Source organism: Melozone crissalis, unplaced genomic scaffold (genome assembly GCF_028551555.1).
Source record: "Melozone crissalis strain CALT ecotype California unplaced genomic scaffold, PUWL_Pcris_2 ptg000007l_1, whole genome shotgun sequence".
NCBI lineage: Eukaryota > Metazoa > Chordata > Aves > Passeriformes > Passerellidae > Melozone > Melozone crissalis.
In genome coordinates, this window is record NW_026535785.1 from 8,976,636 (window position 1) to 8,998,732 (window position 22,097).

Sequence of the window (22,097 nt, forward strand, 5' to 3'; positions counted from 1 at the left end):
AAAGGGTACTACTGCAGCATAGACATGCTGATTCATAGTCTATGTATAAATTCCAAAGCTGTAAGCCTGGAGTCAGGGCTGTTTTGATACTGAATTCTGGTGCAGTAAAAGGCAACAAGAAGCCTGTTTGTCTGGAAAAGTGAGGTATGTATTTCAAAAACATACCTGAGATTTTTACCTTAGTTCAGAATGCCTGTCTCAGTTGACCTGAGTTTGGCCACATGTATGGTTTTGTGCATTTAAGTTGAACTAAATCTTGAAATGACAAGATTATGGCTGAAGTAATACACACTTCAAAGGGTGCACCACAGTTGCATCAGTGACCTGAATAATAGTGGGGATAATTTGGATTTTTGCACTGCCTTGTTAACTTTTCTCTGAAGCAAACAAAGATACCTTGTCTCCACTCCTTTTTGTTATTACTAGTCAAGACTGATTGGCCTACTGCTGCAGCCTCCAGTTCATGAGTAACATTGACCAGCTAAGAGCTAATCTTATCAGCTGTTTTTGACAGACTCAAGTAGGAGAGTGCTGAAATACTTCATGTGTCCAAACAGGTACAATGGAATTGTTTAAAGATCTAGAAATGCAAATTAAAATTGTTACCTAGGTTCAGCTCTGCCAACTTCTGTGATTTTTAAATGAGTAAAGAAAACTTGGTAAAAAAAAAAATTATTTACAATTGGAATGCACGTTGTTCTACTTAAATTGTTAAACTACTGGGGAGAGTAATGGACAGTCAAGGCATTTCATATGCTCAAACACTTGTCACTTGTGAAGAAAGTCACTTGACGTTTAGGAACAAATGAATTAGAAAGCAGTAGGATAGGGTGCCTTCCAGGACTTCCATTCCCCATCAGGGCAGACACATCGATCTTCTTGTGAAACCTGATATATTAGGCATGACTGGAAGGGCTGCTGCCAACAGTACCTCCACATCTGTACGTTTGCTACAGGTATAAACTCTTGGGCATGCAGCTTTGGGAAAACAAAAGTAAAGGTCCCACAGATTCAGGCAACAAAAACCCTCAAACTCCTCCCAGTGATGATTATGTAGTAGGAGAAGAAAATCTATTGCGGCGCGATTTTGTAGGGTGACTTGCCTTGTTGTTTTGTCATCTGCCAGGAGGTCAGAAAGTGCAGCTGATGAAATATTTGCCTTTTTAGCAACTCAACACTCTAGGTGTGACAATTCACCTCGAGCTTTGGCTGCAGACACCCGTGGCAAAAATACGGTGATTGCAACACCTTTTGGTTCAGGCCAATGTACGATTTCAGAATCACTATTTGGGTCCAAATTCCTTAAGTTTCTCTTTTTGTGGGCTGAATTGTGGGCACTGGTTTTGGTTCACCAATCCATGATTTGGGTCTTGTTGGGTGTAAACAGGTTTAGCTTTCCAGTGGTGCATGGACCTCCGATCAGATGAGAAGGGATGCCCTGCCCACACTCTGTCACCACAAATGAGGAAAAACCCTTTAGGGAGGGCACGGGGCTTATTATCAGGGGCGATGACATCTCCACATGGGAAAGGCTGGATGGCAGCTGTTACCCTTGTAGGGCTGAGCTTCAGCATCTCTCCAGGCAGAAATTCAAGCTTCACTTACTGACTGTTCAGTAGTTTCCAAGTGAGGAACAGTGTAGAGAAGTCTAGAGAAGCGAGCACTGCGCACAGCCTGTCCCAGGGGCGGGTGCTGTGGGCCGGAGCTGTGCTCCTGCCGTGCCCGCGGCTGTCACAGCGCGGGAGCAGCCGCCGTGCCCTCGGTTAGCGGCACCGGACGGCGCTGCCAGGGCCGGGACACTGTGCAGAGCAGCGCAGCCAGAGCAGAGCCCCGAAAGGCCGCGAGGAGCAGCCAGAGAGAGCCGCTGCTTTGCAAACCCCTCCAGGAGCACCAGTTGTGGTTTTTGAGGACTGTGTTTCATCACAGAAAATAAAATCTTTTGCATTTTGATAATTTGGCTTTTCGATTGATCATTTATAACACACCTGTGATGAATATGAACAAGGTCAAACTTTCTCTGGAAAAAGAGGTTCTCATTTATTAAAATAGCTACAAGGAATGGAATACCTAGGATAAGCCCAAGCACCCACACAGTGAGCCAAAAACGCTACCCACAAGTGCACTGGGTTCTCCCCCAAAAGCAACTTTCCAAAAAGAAGAACCCCAACCCAACCAAACTCCCCCCATTTACAGCCCCCTTCGAGTCCAGGATTGGTCCATTATAGATCCACATGGTGATTGGTCCATTTCCAGGCTCCTCATTGATCTTTAATGCTGTTCATTCTGGACCAATCATTTCTGCAGGGCTTTGAATGATTGGTCAGATCTTTCATCCAATCCCTCTTCAACCTCACCTTGCCCCACCAGACCACTGTTCCACCAAACCCTGGACCCTTCTAGAACATTCTCATAACCCCCCAAACTCTTAACAAATATAACATAATATATACAATAGAATTGAACTATACCCTAATCTAACATAACTTAACTTATACCTATAACACACCCATCTGTTTAATGTCCACCAGCTGAAGCTGGCTGCTCAGATAGTACATTCTCCTACAGCAGCAAATGTTCACCCTCAGTGTTCATTTCATCTCCAAAACCAGGCTGTTAGTCAGAACCCAAATCTTCAATCTGATCGTATCCAAATTCCTTCAAAACCTCCTCTCGATACTTGTCCCATGTTCTTCTTCTGTAACATTGGTCCTCATCACTGAAGCTCTCTTCAGAATCTGCAGAGAAAGCATCAACACTTCTAGATTATCCCTTCTTTTTACTTAAAAAATTAAGTTAATCAGACTAGTTTAAGCTTCTTGAGAAACTAACAAAGTCTGACTAACTTCTGTATGAGCAGGGGTTTGAACTATGCTTGAAGGACTCTGGGATAGAGACTTCAGAAGGCAGAGGCAGTGTTTCACAAGCATGTGGACCCAAGTCACGGATTCCTTCTGTAAGCAAGCAAACCTCTGCAATTCCAGCAGCCTCAATTTGACTTCTCAATTTTGTCTTTTCACAAGCACTAATTTCTCTTCTAGTTCCAAGAAAGAGAACCCTCCTCTACAAGCATTTCACCATTTTAAGAGCAGAATCCTACCCCAGCAGTGCTCAGTTAAGTTGCTTTTTTAGGGATAGCATGTAAAAAAGAGGGGATGTATACATGCACAGCAGGAAACCAAACAGCATTTATGACAGGTGTACCTTTTTCTCCATCTTCCTCAGGCAAGAATTCATCTTCCTCAGGATAATCATTACGCCAGTTATTTTCATCATTTTCATCATCTTCATCATCATACACTTCCTCTGGACCAGGATCATCATTTACCTACGTGTCAGCACAAAACACAATGCTGAGTGTCTGTGTTTATAGTGAATTTTCATCCAGCTGTGCAATACTGTACAGATCAGAAAGAGCCAGGAAATACTTATTGATGGCAGGCAGAAGGAATTCTGCAGTGACACAGGGCACACTGCAGGAGAATTTGGAGTTGTTACTGCATTCACCAGCACACTTCAAATCTGCTTGAGGTGAAAAATCAGTGAAGTCCCACATGTATGTGTTCCACTCCAGCATTTCAATGCTAATGTCTAGCTTAATCCTACTCACTTCAGCAGCAGTATAATAGATCAGGGAAGACAGAAAATAATTTCAGGCTCCCAATATACAAGTCTGTTAATCACAGGAACTCTACAACAGAAGACTAAACCCTACATTAAACTTCCTAACTCCACAGTCGCTGAAGAATTTACTATGAAAAAACACGTGATAGGAAGATTGAAGTCAAGTCTTCAAATAGTGTAAAAGTTGTGTGTTCCCCCTTGCTTTTTTTTTCATTCAGTCCTATTTACAATGCCATTTTAATGGCTGTCTCCTAATTGCAAGCAAGACATAAATGACACAATTTTCCTGTGCCAAAATGGAATTGTCAGTTTGAAACCAGAGAGATTCTTCTCATGACCTGAGCACCATCCCTTCCATTTTGTCATAGGATGTCCTGGGATCAGGAGTAACCTGCTGGAACATGGGACTGGCAGTTACAAAAGGGCTAACACAGAGGTCACTGAGCATACATGTAGTGTCTACCTGAAAGGACCTTTCTTGGCATGGCAACTTCCAAGAGCAGAATTTTAAACATCTTTCATTTGTGGTCTTTCTAATTGAGAAAGATTGGTTTTTCCGCACCCTTACCCATTCATATTCTTCTCTGTAGGGCTGTACAGAAAGGATATTTTCAATCCAGTCAGGGCCTGATGTTTCCTTATAGTAGATGTCATAAACATACTCATCTTCTTTGTGACCGTGTTGTTCTTTACCATCTTCAGAAATGTTTAAACGCTCACGGATCATCTCTACTGCATTGCAGAGGATTGCATCTGGATTGGTCTTCTGCTGAGAAAAAATGAAAAAACGTTTCCACTAAATTCATACAAAGTCTCATTTACAGCCAACAGTTTTCAGATGAAAAGAGAACTTATCCATCAGACCAGGGCAAAGGAAAATAGGGTGGAACAAGCCCTTCCTTAAGCAGCAGCTCTGCACACTGTCTTCTTGAACATTAGTGCATTCAGGATCCTCATGAAACATTGCAACTTGCTCCTTTAATAGGAGCTTTAACTAGGTGCACTAGTTAAAGCTCCTATTAAATAGTGGAATACTTAGAGTGCAATAAAACTGCCACAGCAGTCTGCCCACATGTGCCACTCAACAGCCATACCAAAGCACTTAAGTAGCCCAGGTTCATAGCTGACCTGTGGGTTTGCAGTGGTTACACTGGAATCTCCCACTGCCTCCTCTTCTTGTATAATATCAAACAGCTGGAATTTCCCACAGCAGTCTGAACTTTTATCCACAGCACCGCTCTCCTCTGGTGAAGCATCCTGCAGTGCTTCAGAGTCCAACCTGTCCCCGTGGGGCACGGCCTGTCCGTCTGTGGCAGGTGCAGCTGTGTGGGCGCAGTGGGGCCGGTGGCTGGAAATGACCCGGTACCGCTTCTCCTTCCTTTCCGCCTGCCTGGCACAGCGCAGCTCCTGAAGGATTTGCTGGGTGCTTCCCAAAGGGGGCCGCAGGCTCTGAGCTGCCTTGTCCCGTGTGATGGCATCTTTAACGTATTTCTGAACTGGTTCGTTCTGGGGGAAAGGAACAAAGAGGAGGAGGAATCTAATGAAAACATCAATATAGCAAGTCATACTCCTTCCTGGAAAGAATGAAGAACTGCAATACCAGTAATCCTAACAACATTCAAGTAATTTCTACTATGACTTGAAGCAACATAATCATAATATTCTTTTGTTATGAGGGGAGAAAAGCACAAGATATACAAGTCCTAAGATTATTTCAATTTGATTTTTAAACAACTTTGTGGTAGTGAATAGCTCTTCAAAGAAAAAACACATGCTTTTGGAAGACTGCAGCGGACCTAAATTTAGGGCACAATATCCTTTACTTTATCCAAAGAAGACCATTTCCCTATTCTTACTCAATAGAAAAGGCTGGATGGCAGCTGTTATCCTTGTAGGGCTGAGCTTCAGCATCTGTCTAGGCAGAAATTCAAGCTTCACTTACTGACTGTTGTGTAGTTTCCAAGTGAGGAAGAGTGTAGAAAAGTGTAGAGAAGCGAGTGCTGCGCACAGCCTGTGCCGGGGGTCAGTGCGTGCTGTGGGCCGGAGCTGTGTTCCTGCCGTGCTCGCGGCTGTCACAGCGCGGGAGCAGCCGCCGTGCCCTCGGTTAGCGGCACCGGACGGCGCTGCCAGGGCCGGGACACTGTGCAGAGCAGCGCAGCCAGAGCGGAGCCCCGAAAGGCCGCGAGGAGCAGCCAGAGAGAGCCGCTGCTTTGCAAACCCCTCAAGGAGCACCGGCCCACTCCGCCCGGCCCATTCCGCCCGGCCCGACCCGATACCTTGGAGGACACGGTCGCCACGAGCTTGAAGAGGTTGTTCTCCACGGGCTCGGCCCGGCGCCGCTTGCAGGCCAGGAGCAGCGCCTCGGCCGGCTCGGAGCCGCCGCGCTTCCGCCGCACACGCAGCACGGCCGCGCCCGCCATGGCGACTGCGAGAGAGGGCGGAGCGCCCGCACAGCGCCGGCCCCGCGGCTCGGGCTCTGCGGCGGCGGGCAGTGACGGCCGTGTCCGGGACAGGGACACGCGGGGCCGGGGCGGGCACGAGCGGCGCTCGGGGCGGATACACGCGGTGTCCGCGGCAGGCACACGCGGCATCCGGGGCGGGCACACCCACGGGGCTCAAGGTGGGCACACGCGGCATGTGGGAGCTGCCGGCCTGGGGCTCTGAGGAGAGACGAGCCCGCGGCTTCTCGGGCCCGCTGCGCTGGTTCCGGGCTGGGGATGGCGGGGAACGCTCCGGCCGTGCCCCATCGTAGCTCGTTCCTGAGGCGGGGAAGGGCCGGGCCTGTGCCGGTTCCCCCCTTGGGGACTCCGAGAGAGGCGCCGCCGCCGGCCTGATCCACTGAAGGGATGTTCTTCCATGAGGATTTACTGCTGTGTTGATTTCTTTCCTGCGTTGTGTTCTCAGGGGTTACATCTTAATGATCTTCAGGGTCCCCTTTCAGTGGAGGGCTAGGTGACAGATTTTAGCTTAAAACGTCCTTGTGAAAAAAGCATAAAGCGGTCACCAGTACTTCTGGCTAAGACAGATGTAGTGGGGGAAATGTACAAGAGCTAAAGCGATACTTGTGTTTACTAAAAGTTTTATACTTGATTTGTTTTTGGTTTTTTTTCACAGCCAGCATTTGGTGTATTCTGTTGAAGTGAAAGCAAATCTGCACACAATACATAAATAATACAATACGGCTTGAGATTGATCATGAAGACATTTTGTGGAAGAGCCAATCCAACCACTGGCTCGATGGAGTGGCTGGAAGAGGGTGAGGACTATGACTACCACCAGGAGATTGCAAGGTATGCTTGGAAAAGTGGCTTGTTCTATTAAAGGACACCGAAAAATGAGCAATTCCAGCAATTTTTTAAGGGCAGTTTGGGGGTCTGTCTTTGTAGAAGTTCCAAGGGCATGAGGTGAACCAACTGCAGAATAGTCTAAATGTCAGTAAATGTGCCCAATGGTGTACGGAGCAGAATTGTCAACGTAAAATGTTGTAAACCATTCTCCAAGTAGTTTCCTTCTAACTTTTTAAAAATGTTTTTTGTGGGGCTGATCCAGAAACTGACAGCGTCTGAGCTGGGACAAAATGCATTTACCAAATTGCTTTTAAATGGCAGTGCAACATGTAACTGCCAGTTGTCTGTTCTTGTTGTAGCTTTTTAAGAGCTTAGTGTAATAGCCAGCAAAGGTGAGAAGGTATATTTTGGGGTATTTTTGAGTAGTGGAGCCCATGAAGAAATGGGAACCAAAGAAGTTTAAGTCTCAGTGTCTTTCATTGCTGTGTATGACTCTATGTGTGTCTCAGGTGCTACTTCACAGCTGTTTGTCCCTACATCTGTCTATCCCTTGGGTCCATTGCTGTGGAGAGGATTTGTGCCAGTGATTCATGAGTTGATTTATATCCTGATGGCCAGATCACTGAAATTACATTATCCCTTAGATTAGAGAAACACTTTAGGTCTTCGAAGATTGTGTCAGTTTGTACATTTGTGGGGCACAGGGAGCAATTGCTTTGCAGAATGGAGTATTTAAACTGGAATATCTTTTTTTGCAGGTCACGCTATGCAGATATGCTTCATGATAAGGACAGAGTAAGTACAGAACCAAAACCCTTTTGAATGGTGGGAAAAGAGCCATTGCATTTCTCTTGAATAGCTGTCACTGAAAAAGAAAATGATCACATTTTTCTACTCTCTAAGGTACCAGACCTGCTCTTAAATCAACAGATGCCTTCTTACATCTGACTTTACTGTTCTGTTGTTTACTGCAGAACATTTTAATATTCAGTAGCCAGTTTTGCTGCTCTGTGTTGAACATTTTTGACAGAGTGCTTGTTAGATGAAATTTCAAAGGTTGTAAAAGTGGAGCTGGGCTTCTAAGTTTTATAGGAGTATAAGTAAAATCTATTCTTCTGTGGTATTTCTACCATATGGTCAAGCATGATGAAGTCTGGAGTGAATTGTTCAAATGTTCATTTTCCTCTAGTCATTAAGTCAGCCTTCCATCAATAACATTTTGAAAGATTTTTTTGGTGCCTCCACAATGAATATTGATTTCATATTGAATTAAAACTTGTCAGTGGGATAAGGCATTTAATAAACTGTGTAGAGGCAGCAGTTTTTATCTGAGTGATTAAAACAGCTACTGGAATTATATGTATCAAAGTTGTTGACTAGAATTGTTGAGAAGGGGGTCCAGCAGACCTTCCAGATGTATAATGTTCAAAGGTTGTATATTCCTTGGAAGGGCTTGATAAATCATTTGGAAAGGAATGTCTTACAGTAGGTTGTTATAAAGAAAATATAACCATATATATCAATCTGTACCTTGTGGCTGACAGCATTTATTTTCTTTCTGTTGTTGATGCTGGTGTGCTCACAGCTCCATTTAATGGCCTGTAACTAAAACCCAGGATTTACGCGTTTAATTCTCATGTATGAACCTTTTTGAGTAAATGAAGAGAGGAATCTAAACCAAGATATTTCAGCTTTTCTACTGCCATAGGGAGAATATGACTATTTGAGTGGTCCTGCAGGGGAAAATTAATCAGAAAACCTGTAGTATCTCCCATGGATCTGATTATTATTTACTTGGGAAAATATAATGACATTTGGAAATCATACATATGTTATGAATAGCTGATTGACCAATGGTAATATGAACATTGTGATAAATATTAATGTACTTTAAATGGGCTGGTTCTGTCAGTTACACTTGTTACTGCTGAAAATGGCTTTGGTGTGACTGCTTGGCATGAGGAGTGTCTGTAGGACTTTTTCTGATTATAAACTCACAAAGAGTGCAAGATTTCTGCACAAAAATTAAAAACATAAATGGATAAAACGATGCTGATTTTTTCTTCTTTTCCACAGAATGTGAAATACTACCAAGGTATTCGTGCTGCTGTGAGCAGAGTAAAGGAGAGAGGTGAGAAAGCAATTGTGCTGGACATAGGGACTGGCACAGGACTCCTGTCCATGATGGCAGCTTCAGCTGGGGCAGATTTCTGCTATGCCATTGAGGTGAGCATTGGTTAGGGATTGCACATGTTCTTTGTGATGCTAATATTTTCAGGTTGTGTACTATCTTTGTTATTTTTGTTCTGAATGAAACAGAAATACTTTTCACAATTACACTGTTAATACAAGCAGGATTTGGCATCCTTCAGTGAGTATTTCAGAGCTGGGTGTTTTGGTTTCATTGACATAGTGTCTTGAGCATGTGTAAGTCTTTAGGGGCTTCTGTTGATGCATGTATCGGTATCTTTATTTTTACAAAGAAATGAATTTGTTTAATGTAAATGCTACAGTATTAATGTGTATTCTTGTGTTTCAAAAGTTAAATTTGAGTAGCCTTTGGAGGCAGCCAATAACTAACAGGGAAGCTGTGAATTTTTCAAGTGAGGCTCATTGCCTTGTTTCATGGTAGTGAACTTCAAACATAGGAAAAGATAAGAATAATTTTTTTTCAGAACCAAATAAATTGCATTTTGTGTAGGTGCCCTTCCATTTTTGAAAGCTGACTTGAAGGGAACCATTTTGTTGCACTCTTGCTGTTCACAGGTGTTCAAGCCCATGGCTAATGCTGCTGTGAAGATAGTGGAGAAAAATGGTTTTTCTGACAAGATCAAAGTAATCAACAAGCATTCCACTGAAGTCACAGTTGGCCCAGGTGAGAAAAGTAGGCTAGGCTTAAAAAAATTGGCAAGTACCTGAAAACCATGAAGGAAAAGGTCTTACTGTTATTTCTTATACCTTTTTTTGATTCAGACAAGTGTGTTGAGTGCACTGAGGGAGATGGGATGGGTTCAACTTGGAGAAGAGGAGGCTTAGGGGAGCCCTCGTCTCTACAGCTGAAAGGAGTTATTGGGTGAGAAAGGTGAGGGTTGGCCTCTTTTCCCAGGTGACAGGATGACAGGAAATGGCCTCAAGTTGTGCCAGGGAATGTTTAGACTGGAGATTAGGAAAATTTCTTTTCACAGGAAGAGCTGTAAAGCATTGAAAAGGCTGCCTAGGGAGAGGATAGAATCAGCATCCCTGGAAGTGCTCAAAAACATGTGGATATGGCACATGGGGACATGGGTTAGTGGTGGACATGGTGATGGTGCTGGGTTAGTGGTTGGACTTCAGATCTTAAAGGTCTTCTCCAACCTTAAGGGTTCAGTGATACTTTACATTCTAGAAAGTAACACTGGAAATCTACTTTGGAAGAAAGTGTTCTGGTAATATTTCAGTAACCATTTGTATTTCAAATGGAAAATAATTTCCAGCCTTCAGCAGACTCTTTAACAGGAATAAGTTTTTAATTACTTGTGTATTCAGTAAAAGATTTAACATTCCAATGTTGATTTGTGTCTTCTAGATGGAGATATGCAGTGTCGGGCAAACATCCTGGTTACAGAATTATTTGATACAGAGCTGATTGGAGAAGGAGCTTTACCAACCTATGAGCATGCACACAAATACCTTGTACAGGTAAGAAAATAGGGAGTGTGTCACATCTATCACTAGAGAAATTCTTCTGCCTTTTTTTTGAAGTAGGATAGAGATTATACAGAACTTAGGCTTCTGTATCTCTTGGTAGATACACCATCAGCTCTGCTAGTTTCTTATTCAGTCAATAATTTCCTACATTCATTCCTAGAATAAAGCTGTTTGAGTTCATATTGTAAATCACAGGCTCTGAAAGTTCACCTAATTGCTTTGTGTTGAAACCAATAACTTGCTGGTTAACAAATGTCTTTCAGAAAGGCATCCATTTCTTATTTGACGCTCTCCATAATAATAACTTTGTCCCAAGATTTTTTTTAATTCTCCTAAATATAATGAGCTTCACCTCCCAGGCATTGATTCATTTTTGGTTGTTTATTTTTTTTCCTATTGTGCTCTTACTACTTCATATGCATTTTGCATGTGAAAATATTTTAAATGCTGTATTTAAATAATACCCTTTTTTTTACGACTTATAATGTATGGGTATAATTTTGGAGCTTTCTCTTTACATTTTCTAATATTTTCCCTTTATTAAAATGTGGATGGCAGAACTTTGTTTAGGTTTCCAAGTTTCCATTCATGAGTTTAGAAGACACCATATAAAGACAATAGCACTCCATAACTTTGTAGTGCTCTCTATATAGAACTCTTAATTGCAATTAGTCTTTTTTCTGTTAATGCATTGTTTTTGAACTTCATGGTTCGCTCTTAGTGCTTAGTAGGATTTTTAGGACAACTTGTATGTTTTCCACTCTTTAAACATGGGTACAAAATTGTCCTTGCATAAATATTTAAACCATTATTTTTCTTATTTTCTCATTACAATCAGCAACTCTCTTTTACTGTTGATAGCTTAGTAATTTTCTGTCCTGAGAAGCTGAAGCTTGATCTCTTATTTCAGAACAAGAATGGAAATGCAAGTTTAACTGAAGCTAGTAAATTGATAATGTTGCATGGTTAATGAAGTAATCTGGCCTTGCTGAACCACACTGAACAGGACAGATATGTGTATTCTGTTTCACAGAGAGACAAATTGCTCTGATTTTACAAAAGTCTCTTCAATAACTTGTATTTTAGATTTCAAAGCTCCCAGTCCAACTTTTCTTTAAATGGGATTGAATTTCAGTTGATTTAATCTCACTTATGTCAATAAGTGAAACTTGTTGAATGTGTTTACCCTTTGTTTTGATCACTCAGGAAGGATGTGAGGCAGTGCCTCACAGGGCAACAGTCTATGTCCAGTTAGTGGAATCCAGAAGAATGTGGTCCTGGAAGAAACTCTTTCCTGTTCATGTTGAAGCAGAGGATGGTGAAAAAATACTTGTTCCACCTTCCGAAATGGAGAACTGTCCAGGTCTTCCTTCTGTTTGTGATATCCAACTGAACCAGATGCCTTCAGGTGACTTCAGTACCCTTAGTGATGTGGTGAAAATGTTCAGGTAAGGGAACTACTGTTTTGTTCAAAACAAAGTTATCCTCTTATGCCTTTCATATAAGCTGTGTATTGAGCTTAAGAAACTGATGAGAATTTCTGAAGAATTCATTTTACAATTTCCGTTCTAATATTTCTTTTTACAATTTTCATGCTTCCCTGCAGTGTGGATTTCAGTAAGCCAGTACAGAGTGCTTCTACCTGCTATAGAGTGCAGCTGGAGCCCGTGAAATCTGGCAAGGCACAAATTGTACTTTCCTGGTGGGATATTGACATGGACCCCTCTGGGATGATAAATTGCTCAATGGCTCCCTACTGGGTAAAACCCACTTCTGCTTTGCAGGTAAAATACTGAGCCTTCAGATACCATTGTCAGATGGCTGAGCAACTCTTTGGAGTACTGAGGGGTTTAAGCAGCTCTGCCTTAAATTGCTTAGGAACTTTGCTAGTATTTAATGTATTGGAAGATGCTAAATAAGCAAGTTGTAGAAATTTTAGCTATGGTATATGCCCGTTTGAGGTTTTCTTTAATGGTAATCATTAAAGAGTAATCTTTTTTGTAAAACTTAAAGACTGAAGCTGTTCTTCCAGATATCGTTATTTCTTTTATGTTCAAGAAATAAAGACTTCTGTATCTTTTTCCTAAATAGTCTCCATCCTTGCTTAGTCTGTAGTTTGCTTCCTTGTAGTTCTTCTCTTAAATTTCCAAGTAAGTGTTATGTTGATGGTAGTATATTTATACTGTAATTTAAATAAAGAGGCTGGTGTAGGAAAGTGCTGGATTGATACACATAATTATAGAAATGCTATCACTATTAAGTCAGATTTCTGTGTTTTGTGTGAATGTATTTACCAGTAGGAAGAAATTAGTGAAAAGGAAGTTAAAAAATTATTGTCTACACTTAGCATGTTTGAGAATAAAATCTGAAATTACCAAATTGGGGGGGTGTTCAGTCAACTTAGAGTGACTGATCAGTATAGGATATTTGCAGTACAAAAACCAGCTTTTTGAAACACAAAGTAGTTGTGCTGTGATCAGAGTGACACTAAGTGACAATTCTGGGTGCATGAGGCTGTCAGCAGTTCAGTACAGGTTTCTAACACAGGTTAACTGTGGAGGGTAAGCAGCATTAATAAATGCCACATAATTTTGGGTTGTTTTTCATTTGGATGCAATAGAAGCTTGGCCAGTGAGCAAGCCAATGGTTTTGGGTTTATTCTGTTGCAAGAAATCAATATTATTCAATGTGTGATATTGGTCTTTATTCAGCCTTGCTAAATTGAACAAGATTCTTTAAATTAATCATGCATTTTCAAAGTTGTGCCCATTCTTCATAATTGATTTCCTGCTATTTGTTTGCTTTCCATTTGCTATTTATGAGTGAGTTTCTGAGGTTTTGTATATCAACCCCTTTCAGTGGAGGGATCACTGGATGCAGTGTGTTTATTTTCTTCCGCGTGAGGAGCCAGTTCTGCAGGGTGAGAAGCTGCACCTGACTGCCTGTCGTGATGAGTACTCTGTGTGGTACAACCTGCAGAAAGTCAGGTAACAATCTGGGTGTGGAAAAGACTGCTCTCTTGCTCCAGGCTGGAGTATTTGCTGCTCTTAGAGCATCTCCTTTTGTAGAAATGCAAGATAGGAACCTAAAGGGTAGAAAAATATTAAAGGCTGCATGGGCAATGCACAGATGGAAAATACACATTATGCTTAAAAACTCAGTTGGACTGCAAGGTCCTGCCTTGTACCTGGTTTCGTTCTTTGAAAAGAGGCATAAAACAATCATGGTTGGTTCCTGGAAATTCTAAAATACAGCCCAGCTGAAGTGGCATACAGGTAAAGAAGTGAAATAATTGCCATTCCATTTCCATTTTCTATTTTCCTAGTCAGCACTGTCTTTTTGAGATTACTGCTTTTTGCTGAGATTAAAAAGAGCTTAATCATGTTGGTTGTCATGGAAATTGCAGCAAACATTTTTAAAACCAGTGCTGGCTTTAAAATGTCTGAATCTGCAGTGCCTTTTTTACTTAGGAATCCAAAATCCAAACAAGTAACTGTTTGCTGAAAGGGCAAAGCCTAAAGTACCTAACCATCACATTTAGTGGTGAAGTGGGGGATGGTTCTTGGTTTTGTCTTTTAGAGAAGATGAAAATTCTTTTTGACCCCTCTTCATTTGGAGATGCAGAGTTACAGAAATGTCTCTGAAGAACCAGAAGCTTCAAAAAAGTGACAGCAGAGTTTGTATTCATTACTGTGCATATCAGCCAAAATGCATCAACGTGCTGTTTACAAAAATGTCTTACGATGCTGTGGTTGATACTCCACTGAATTTTTTTCCAGAGAAGGGGAGAATAGAGCAGATGAAGAGGAGCAGAAAGCAGATGTCTGTGTGGAGAGTCCTGTCTGTAGGTGTCGTGCCCATCTGCTGTGGAACAGGCCCCGCTTTGGGGAGCTGAACGATCGGAGCCGGACACGCCAGTACATCAAGTCCTTGAGGAAAGTGAGTGCTTGCTGCCTGCAGGTTCTGTTGCCTTCTCTGAGGGATGCACACACTGGTTTATTTATGTAATTATTTATGGAATTTGTTTGTCCCCTGCGAAGGACTTTGCTCACAAAGTGTATTTTTCTTCCATCAGCAGATGGAAGTTACAGTTTTGTCTTGAAAACTTTAGTATTAAATTTGTAAATGGTAAGCATTTGTGCATAGGATTTGTAGTAGCTCTGTGTGTTTGTGAGGCATGGTATTGGCAGCTGAATAAAGACATAATTACATTTTTGAGCAAACTTTTTCAGACCTAAACCAAAGGCATTACATGATAATTTTTTTACAGTTATTAGATATGAAAGTGTATAAAGTGTGGAAAGTTTTCCTTCTGCAATAAGAATAACAATGACTATTTGTTTTCTGTAGGTTCTGAAAACAGATAGTGTTTGCCTTTGTATCAGTGATGGCAGTCTGCTGCCTGTGCTGGCTCATTATCTTGGAGCAAAGCAGGTACAGTACTTTGTCCTGTTTTTCAGATCTTTGCATTTTAGCTTGGTATTTTTCTCTCATGGAGTTCATTCCAGCTCATTATTTAACTATTTCCAGTGCCTCTTCAGGGGCAAGTGAGGAATAGACTCACATTGTGCTGAAGGGGTGGTTAAATTCATTTCTGGTTAAGCTGAAGTCTAGGAAGATAATAATTACCAGATTTGGCATTTACCAATTTGTAGTTTTGAGGGAAAGTTCCTTATCCCCCCCCGCTTCCAGTTTGCCATCTTGTTTCTTGTTTTTCTGAAGAAAGTCTATAGACCTAAATGTCTGGGAGGGTATTTTTCTTTTATGTTTGCAATTCCATAATTACATTTATTACCTAGTCTGGAGTGGAAGATCTGTAAGGAAGCAGTAAGAATACTGGGTCTGTGTGTAGCTGAGAGGTGCCTGGCTGTCTCAGACACATAAATGCCCTACTTGATGAGGGGCTCTTGAAACTAAAATCTGTTAGAGCGGAATTGAATATCTGGGAATGTGTAATGTAATATAATCCTGAGGAATGTAGCATATTTCCTAACAATTCATTAATTTTGGATAAAAACTAATTTTTTTCTTACTTCAGAAGGCTTCTGAGCACTTTCCAGCTGATACAGTCAGGTTATACTAAGCAGTATTTACAATTTGGCACAGTGGTGATATGCCTTCATTTGTTCATGAATAAATATGTGCTTAGGACAAATGTTAATGTGCTGTGTGCAACTTAAAAAAGGAAAATAAGTATTGGCATTCTGTTGGGTTTTTTTGGTGGTTTTTTTTTTTTTGTATAGGTGTGAAAACAGTATTTAGCCTGTAGTTTTGGGGGGTGTTTTGTTCTTTTTAAAGTTTATTATAGTGGGAATATATGCATGGTTCTTATGAACTGTGCTCACTAGGGCATCAAAATGTTGCTTCATTCTTCAGTTACATAAACTTTTAATTAAAAACTATAAAGTTAGTTTGACTAACTGTGTATTTTCATTAGGTGTTTACCTTAGAAAATTCTGGTGTGGCCTGTTCTGTCATGGAAAAAGTGAGTATTCCATTTTCTGTTAAAGCTGGATCTCTCCTTGCAAGGTGCATGCAGCCTTCAAGAATAGACTTGTTTCATCCTCATGAGTTATGGCAGGCAGTTTTGTTAAAATTTCTTTTGGTTGCTGGGGTTTTTTTCCTTATTTATTTTCAATAAAATTGTTATTTTGGACTCAGCTGTGGCTTTTGATAAAGACAGTGTGTTACTTTTTGATTTTAGTTTTTTAAAGCAAATAATCTTGACGATAAAATTAAAATAATAGAAGCTCGACCTGAGTTGCTGAAGCCTTCTCATTTGGAAGATAAAAAGGTATGTTACAGTTGTCCATTATACTGAATTTCAGGGGTTGATAGGGAACAGAAGGTAAAAATGAATTGTAACCACAATGAATTCTGTTACATCCCAATTAATCTAAAATTAAAATGGTTCACACCATGTGCCACTAAAATTAGAGACTAAAGAATGTGGGAGGGTTGTTGCTTTGTTTTTGAAGGGTCTGACTTTCCCTGCTGCATAATTGCCCCAGGAGTTAAGGCAGTTTAACTGGTTCTACAAGGCTGTAACTCTCACAGGCCACTCAAGAAGATTGCAATCTATTTGGAAGTAATAACATACTTCAGAACTTCGGAATTCTGTGACTCATTGCAAAGCCTTCCAAACTCAAACTCAATATTTTCTCCCAAAATTTGTTGCAGGAAAATTCAATTTAAAATGTGGTAGCTGAACCCACAGAACAATGTCCAGTGTGCTGAATGTGCAGTGTACAATAATTAAATCCCTATGGAGCAATGTAGATGATTTCACTTAATATATTGCACTGGCAGCTATTGGAAGAGCTAAACAGCCTGTGTTGTGAGTTGTTGTTCTTTATTATAATGCTTTTTATCTCTTCCCTCCTTTGCCAAGATTTCTGTCCTGGTGGGAGAGCCGTTTTTCACAACAAGTTTGTTGCCATGGCATAACCTGTATTTCTGGTATGCCAGGACAGCTGTGAGCTCTCACCTTGCCAGCAATGTCACTGTCCTACCTCAGTCTGCTTCTTTACACATGATGATTGCGGAGTTCCAGGTGAGATATATACCTCGTATGTGGTTTGCTGTTGAATGTCTAAGCTACAGCTAAAATTATTGCAAGATTTCCCATTTCCTTTTAATAAAGCCAAACAAAATGCTGTTGTTTCTTCCAGGACTTGTGGAGAATCCGGAGTCCCTGTGGCATCTGTGAAGGTTTTGATGTCCGGACTATGGATGATATGATTAAAGTAAGAAAATCAGTTTCACCACAAGTCTTAGCAAAACAAAAAATCTGTTTGGCTTAATCAAGCATTTAGTGACTGTTGAAAAACTTGTGTATTAGGCAGAACACCATTGTTTGAGATTCATTTGCATCAGTTCTAGAGCTTTGTTCTAGATTAATTTGGAGTACAGGCCGTTGTGGAATGGAATTCATGGTGAGGGAAAAGAAAATTTCAATGCATTGTGTTTGAAAGTCCCATTTCTGTTTCAGAGCTGAGGGTCCCAGTCACAGCATTTGGTTCCATGCATGTAGGACATTTTCTCCCTTGTGACTAAGTGCAGTCCTGCCCTCTTGCAGCTTTGTTGCTTGAATACTCTGGGTTTGCATTTCTGTTGTTTTCAGTTAATTTTATTCCTTCCTTTTTTCAGGATTCTCTGAATTTTAGGGAATCCAAGGAAGCAGAACCTCACCCACTGTGGGAATATCCCTGCAAGTCACTCTCAGAGCCCCAGGAAGTTTTGACATTTGACTTCACAAAGACTGTCCCAGAGCACTGTCTCAGCACAGAGGGCTCTGTGAAGCTCTTAAGGTCAGTTTTCTCACTGCAATAAATATTTTTGTCATCATCCATTTCTTTACCTCCCGTCAAGCTCTTTAGAGGAGTTGAGTTTAGAGCTCCTTTAAGTCTATTACACTTAAACTGGTGCAAATGTGCTTGGCAGTTTTTAATAATTTGTCCTAAGATTGTGGAAGTTACCCTGACACAAGCTTCCTGTGGGTATTCACAGTTGGCTATAAGAATAATACAATGATGTTTGATATTATTAGATAATATACCTCTGTTTAAAAAATCAACATTTTAATAGCTCTCACCATGATTTAAATTTTAAATATATTAATTTATAGTTTAGAGAAAATAAAATGTTACCTGGATGTTTTTTAGTGTTTCTGTTCAGAAAAAGCTTCTACTTAGCTTGTCAAATTATTGTGTTTAATAATTAAACTTATTATGTTTAATAGCTTTAAAATTATATGCTAGTAGCTTATAATTGTTGTGTGTATGTTAATAGCTTTTAATGTATATGTTATTCTTTCTTCTAACTATAATCCTGACAGTTTATATTTTGCCACATCTTCTGAGATACTTTCCACTATAACCATGGATTGTACTTAATTCTGTTCAAACTTGAAATGCTGTAAAGAATTTAAAAATGAGAAAGCTTTATTTTTTTAACTATCTAGAGCTTACATAGCTCAAACACTGCTGTGTTTCTCATTAAACAAAATGAGAAAAATCAAGCTTTCATAGACTGCCGAGCCATCTGTGGGGTCTCTGTGCCTTTGCAGCAGTTGTGTTTGCAGGCAGCACAGTGGCATGGCCTCTGCTTCTTGTGGACCAGGCACTTGAAGTGACACCATGTGTGTGGTAAATATTTCCTCTGAATTCAGAGTCAGTAGAAGCTGGGGCCTCTAAAGGAAGTTCCCAGCTTATGCTGTGTAATTCATGCCATGTTACTCAGTGCTGGTTAAGTGGCTGTGCTGCTGAGCAGATGTAGTTATGACATGTTCTCTTCCTTGCCTTTTTTTGGATGTCATATCTGCAAATACTTTAAAGTTTCTGCCCCCAATTACCAACTCCGTCAGCTGTTCAGCTTTCTTTCAAGGGAGGAAGTTGTTCATGCTTTTGCAGCTCTCACTTAAGCACTACTGCAGTGTTTAAGCTGCCAGGAGTGTGGAAAGTGACAGTTTCTATCCTGCATCTCTCCCCAGGAAGGGCAAGAGCCATGGAGCAGTTCTGTGGATGGAATATCATCTTACTGCTGATATCTCTGTTAGTACAGGACTGATGAAACTGTCCAATGAAAAGGTAGATCTTCATTTTAATTCATTATGTCAAAGCCTGTAGGATTGCAGAGGGTCTCTGCTGGCCGTGCTTGGGTTTTGTAGTACCCCTTCTCACACTGTTTGAACATTGTGTCATCAGAATTACTAAAAATACCTGTTCATGTTTTTATGGGGAGCAGGGGTATACCTTAAAATGGGAGAGTCTGATTTGCATCCAAATGCTCCCTAGTTTGGAATCAAATTCAGAATTTAAATGGGATGCTAGGTCAAAGCAGAGTTTTTTCATACAAATAACCTCAGGTTAACAAAACCAAAAATTTGGAGAGGAAGGAGTAAGTATTTTTAGTATTCTCTCTCAATATGCTTTGACCAAATCCATTTTTAGGTCTGTGACTTCAGTGTGTGGTGTAGTAGATGGTTTTTCAAGTTATGTCTTCCATAGTGGAATGGATGGCATTGTAAATGATAACGGTTGATGATTGTGTCTTCAGCTGGGAGCAAGAACTCTTTGTGCATTGTTACTCTATAATAATATTGAAGATTTTGACTTCTTTCACTTTAACTCTCTCCTTTAGGGAAACTGTGAATGGAATCCCCACTGCAAGCAAGCTGTTTATTTCTTCAGCTCTGTTATTGAATCAGAAATTCTGTCAGACCCTACTGCTGTCGAATACACTATGAATTTTGACACAAAGACAGGAGAGATTGCCATGGATTTCAAGCTATTATAAAATTCTTTCCTCCTGCTCATATTCCTAAATTATAATAAACATACAGTATTTCCTTTTTTTGTACAGCAGAAGTTTTCTTTCATTGTGTTCACAGAGCAAACTTTTATTTAACATACTTCTAACCTTTTTGGTTTGTTTTCAAAATACAGTTAGTGAGGTAGAGAGGAACCATTTCTTAGAGACAGGTATTTTAGAGTCAGGGAGTATATACATATATATATACACATGCTTTTCATCATCTCTTTCAGGGTTTTACATAGTGTTAAGGAGGTACAGAACAGTTGATTTGACAACAGCAGCTGGTTATTTGCATGGCATATCATTGGATGAGGACACCAGGCCTTACACTGACATTAGAGAAAAGTGAGTTAAACACTTCTATTTCTAGGCTGTGCTCTTGTCACTGTAAAATAGGAAATAATCTCCAGACTGCACAAAAAGAAATCCCCAGTCAAGCTACATATGTATATTAGTACATGTAATAGGGAGAAGGAAACAGCTTAGCTGCTCTCAGACTTGGCTAAGTTCTGGCTGGTTCTAAGCTGAAATGGCCAGGGGATGAAACTGTTCTGCTGCAGCTCATGATCTGAGATGCTGCATTTCTGAAGAGTCCTGTGCCAAAAAGTGACCAAAATCTGGAGAGCTGTGGCTGGAAATTAGAAAATATATATTCAGATTATTGGAAGTGACAAACCGATGGTAGTCTGACTAGAAACTAAAGAAAAAGAGTCGTAGGCAAAAAGCAAATCTTTATGAGAGATGTAATATTCAGTAGATGATTAAAAATGACTCATTCCATCAGAGGTGTAAATAAAACCTGCCAGTTTGCCTGAGTTGTGAGGTCTCTGCAGTAGCACATGTCCACTGCTGAGGTTTTCTTAGTTTTCTCCAGATCACATTGGCTGCAGTGGCGTTCTGTGAAGTGAGTTCTGCTTTAGATGAAGAATCAATTGATATCTGTTTTGTATGTGTGACCTATTAAAATTTTGATAGAAAATCAATGTCCTGCCAGTCCCAAATTATGTCAGCCATCCACAGGGATGACAGTTACTAAAGCTACTCCTATCTCTCTGAGCAGCAGCTTTAGCAAAGTGAAAAGAATATCATAAAGAAGCCACAAGGCAGCAGAAGCTCTAGTACTCTGCTTTCCTGGTCACCATGATACATCATTCTTGTGAGTAAAAATTCTTCCTTTTTTTCCCCCTGATGCTGTGATCATATTTATAGACCCACAAGCCATCTGCAATATTCCCAAAATTTTAGATCCATTTTCCTAATGAACAGAAACCTTGCAGCTCCTGCTGATGTGTGTGAATTCCACTTTTCAAAACTGCACTTTTAAGATGCCCAGGGGTGGGTGCAGTGAAAGGGAAGGGCAGAGGCTGGATGCAGTAGCAACCACCTGCAGAACTGTGTTCCCAGGGCTGAGCTGTGTGCTGTGTGCATATAAGGAAGAACATCTTAAATTTCAGTGCACCTGAAGCAGAAATTGCTTTGCTGCTATCCAAAAAAACCCCAAAAAACCCTGGAAGGATGGAATGCTGAGCATATTTTAGCACCTGTGGGCTCCTAAGAAGAGCAAAATCTGAGGGATATGCTCAAGAAACCTTGTGCATGTTCTAATTCACTGTGAGTGTTACCAGCATCACTAATGCTTGCTGATTTGGCTTGTGCATTTAGACATGCACAGCAAGTGCTTTAAGGATTTAAAATTAAAATTGTAAAAATTGCTGGAGGCTGTTGAGACAAGCCCTTACCACCAGTGTGTGTAATTAGGACTATTTATTGTAGGTAACAGTTTTTCTTAGGTGAATTCTTCAGGTTGGGCTTAAAACCTGATGTGATCTGTCAGTTGTGTGGAAAACAGCTGCTTACAGAGGGACACCATTTCTTACTTACGTGTGCAAGAACAAAATAAGAGCCTGTTTCTATCTCTGTCCTGTTCCACAGGGCATTTACTGCAGGCACACACTTGGGGGAGGAAAGGCACTTTATCAAACAAACACATTACCCAGAGCAGCAGTCAGCCTCCATTTGTTCCCAGACCTGACAGAAGCATTGCAGTGATGTTCAGAGTTGGAAGAGCTGCTGGCTATGGGCATCCTAACAAGCAGAGCAAGAATCCTATTTTCTCTTGGAAGGAACTTATTTGGTGCTGCCAGCACAGGCAATTTTTTTTCTAAATGACAATAGCTTTGATCCTGA

General features: G+C 40.8%; 2 protein-coding genes across 4 annotated transcripts; one reads left to right on the top strand and one right to left on the bottom strand.

Moving 5' to 3' along the window:
• Positions 1-2,446: 2,446 nt before the first annotated feature.
• Positions 2,447-6,041, bottom strand: SLC7A6OS (solute carrier family 7 member 6 opposite strand). 2 transcript variants are annotated; one of them, XM_054269369.1, is made up of 5 exons: positions 5,898-6,041; positions 4,750-5,127; positions 4,190-4,387; positions 3,202-3,325; positions 2,447-2,735 (listed from the first exon to the last, which is right to left on the bottom strand). In XM_054269369.1, the coding sequence occupies exons 1-5, from the start codon at positions 6,039-6,041 to the stop codon at positions 2,614-2,616; spliced, it is 966 nt and encodes a 321-aa protein (XP_054125344.1). In that variant the 3' UTR covers positions 2,447-2,613. The 2 variants fall into 2 exon arrangements, with proteins under 2 accessions (XP_054125344.1, XP_054125343.1); XM_054269368.1 differs by having other exon boundaries at positions 4,190-4,390.
• Positions 6,042-6,153: 112 nt separating this feature from the next.
• PRMT7 (protein arginine methyltransferase 7) lies at positions 6,154-19,957 on the top strand. Of its 2 annotated transcripts, none has more exons than XM_054296238.1 (18): positions 6,154-6,241; positions 6,736-6,911; positions 7,667-7,703; positions 8,985-9,134; positions 9,675-9,783; positions 10,474-10,586; positions 11,802-12,043; positions 12,202-12,379; positions 13,455-13,582; positions 14,375-14,534; positions 14,946-15,029; positions 16,033-16,080; positions 16,300-16,389; positions 16,987-17,148; positions 17,267-17,341; positions 17,745-17,905; positions 19,087-19,183; positions 19,737-19,957. In XM_054296238.1, the coding sequence occupies exons 2-18, from the start codon at positions 6,817-6,819 to the stop codon at positions 19,890-19,892; spliced, it is 2,085 nt and encodes a 694-aa protein (XP_054152213.1). In that variant the 5' UTR covers positions 6,154-6,241; positions 6,736-6,816; the 3' UTR covers positions 19,893-19,957. The 2 variants fall into 2 exon arrangements, with proteins under 2 accessions (XP_054152213.1, XP_054152214.1); XM_054296239.1 differs by lacking the exon at positions 6,154-6,241 and adding an exon at positions 6,477-6,495.
• The last annotated feature ends 2,140 nt before the right edge of the window (positions 19,958-22,097 follow it).

Bases quoted from the DNA above. Each gene is read 5' to 3' on its own strand.
- SLC7A6OS (XM_054269368.1), bottom strand. From the start codon at position 6,041: ATGGCGGGCGCGGCCGTGCTGCGTGTGCGGCGGAAGCGCGGCGGCTCC. The intron at 5,128-5,897 runs GTATCGGGTCGG...CCTTTCCCCCAG, and splicing joins TGGCGACCGTGTCCTCCAAG to AACGAACCAGTTCAGAAATA. The intron at 2,736-3,201 runs GTACACCTGTCA...CTTTCTCTGCAG, and splicing joins TGAGGAAGATGGAGAAAAAG to ATTCTGAAGAGAGCTTCAGT.
- PRMT7 (XM_054296238.1), top strand. From the start codon at position 6,817: ATGAAGACATTTTGTGGAAGAGCCAATCCAACCACTGGCTCGATGGAG. The intron at 17,149-17,266 runs GTGAGATATATA...TGTTTCTTCCAG, and splicing joins TGATGATTGCGGAGTTCCAG to GACTTGTGGAGAATCCGGAG. The intron at 17,342-17,744 runs GTAAGAAAATCA...TCCTTTTTTCAG, and splicing joins CTATGGATGATATGATTAAA to GATTCTCTGAATTTTAGGGA.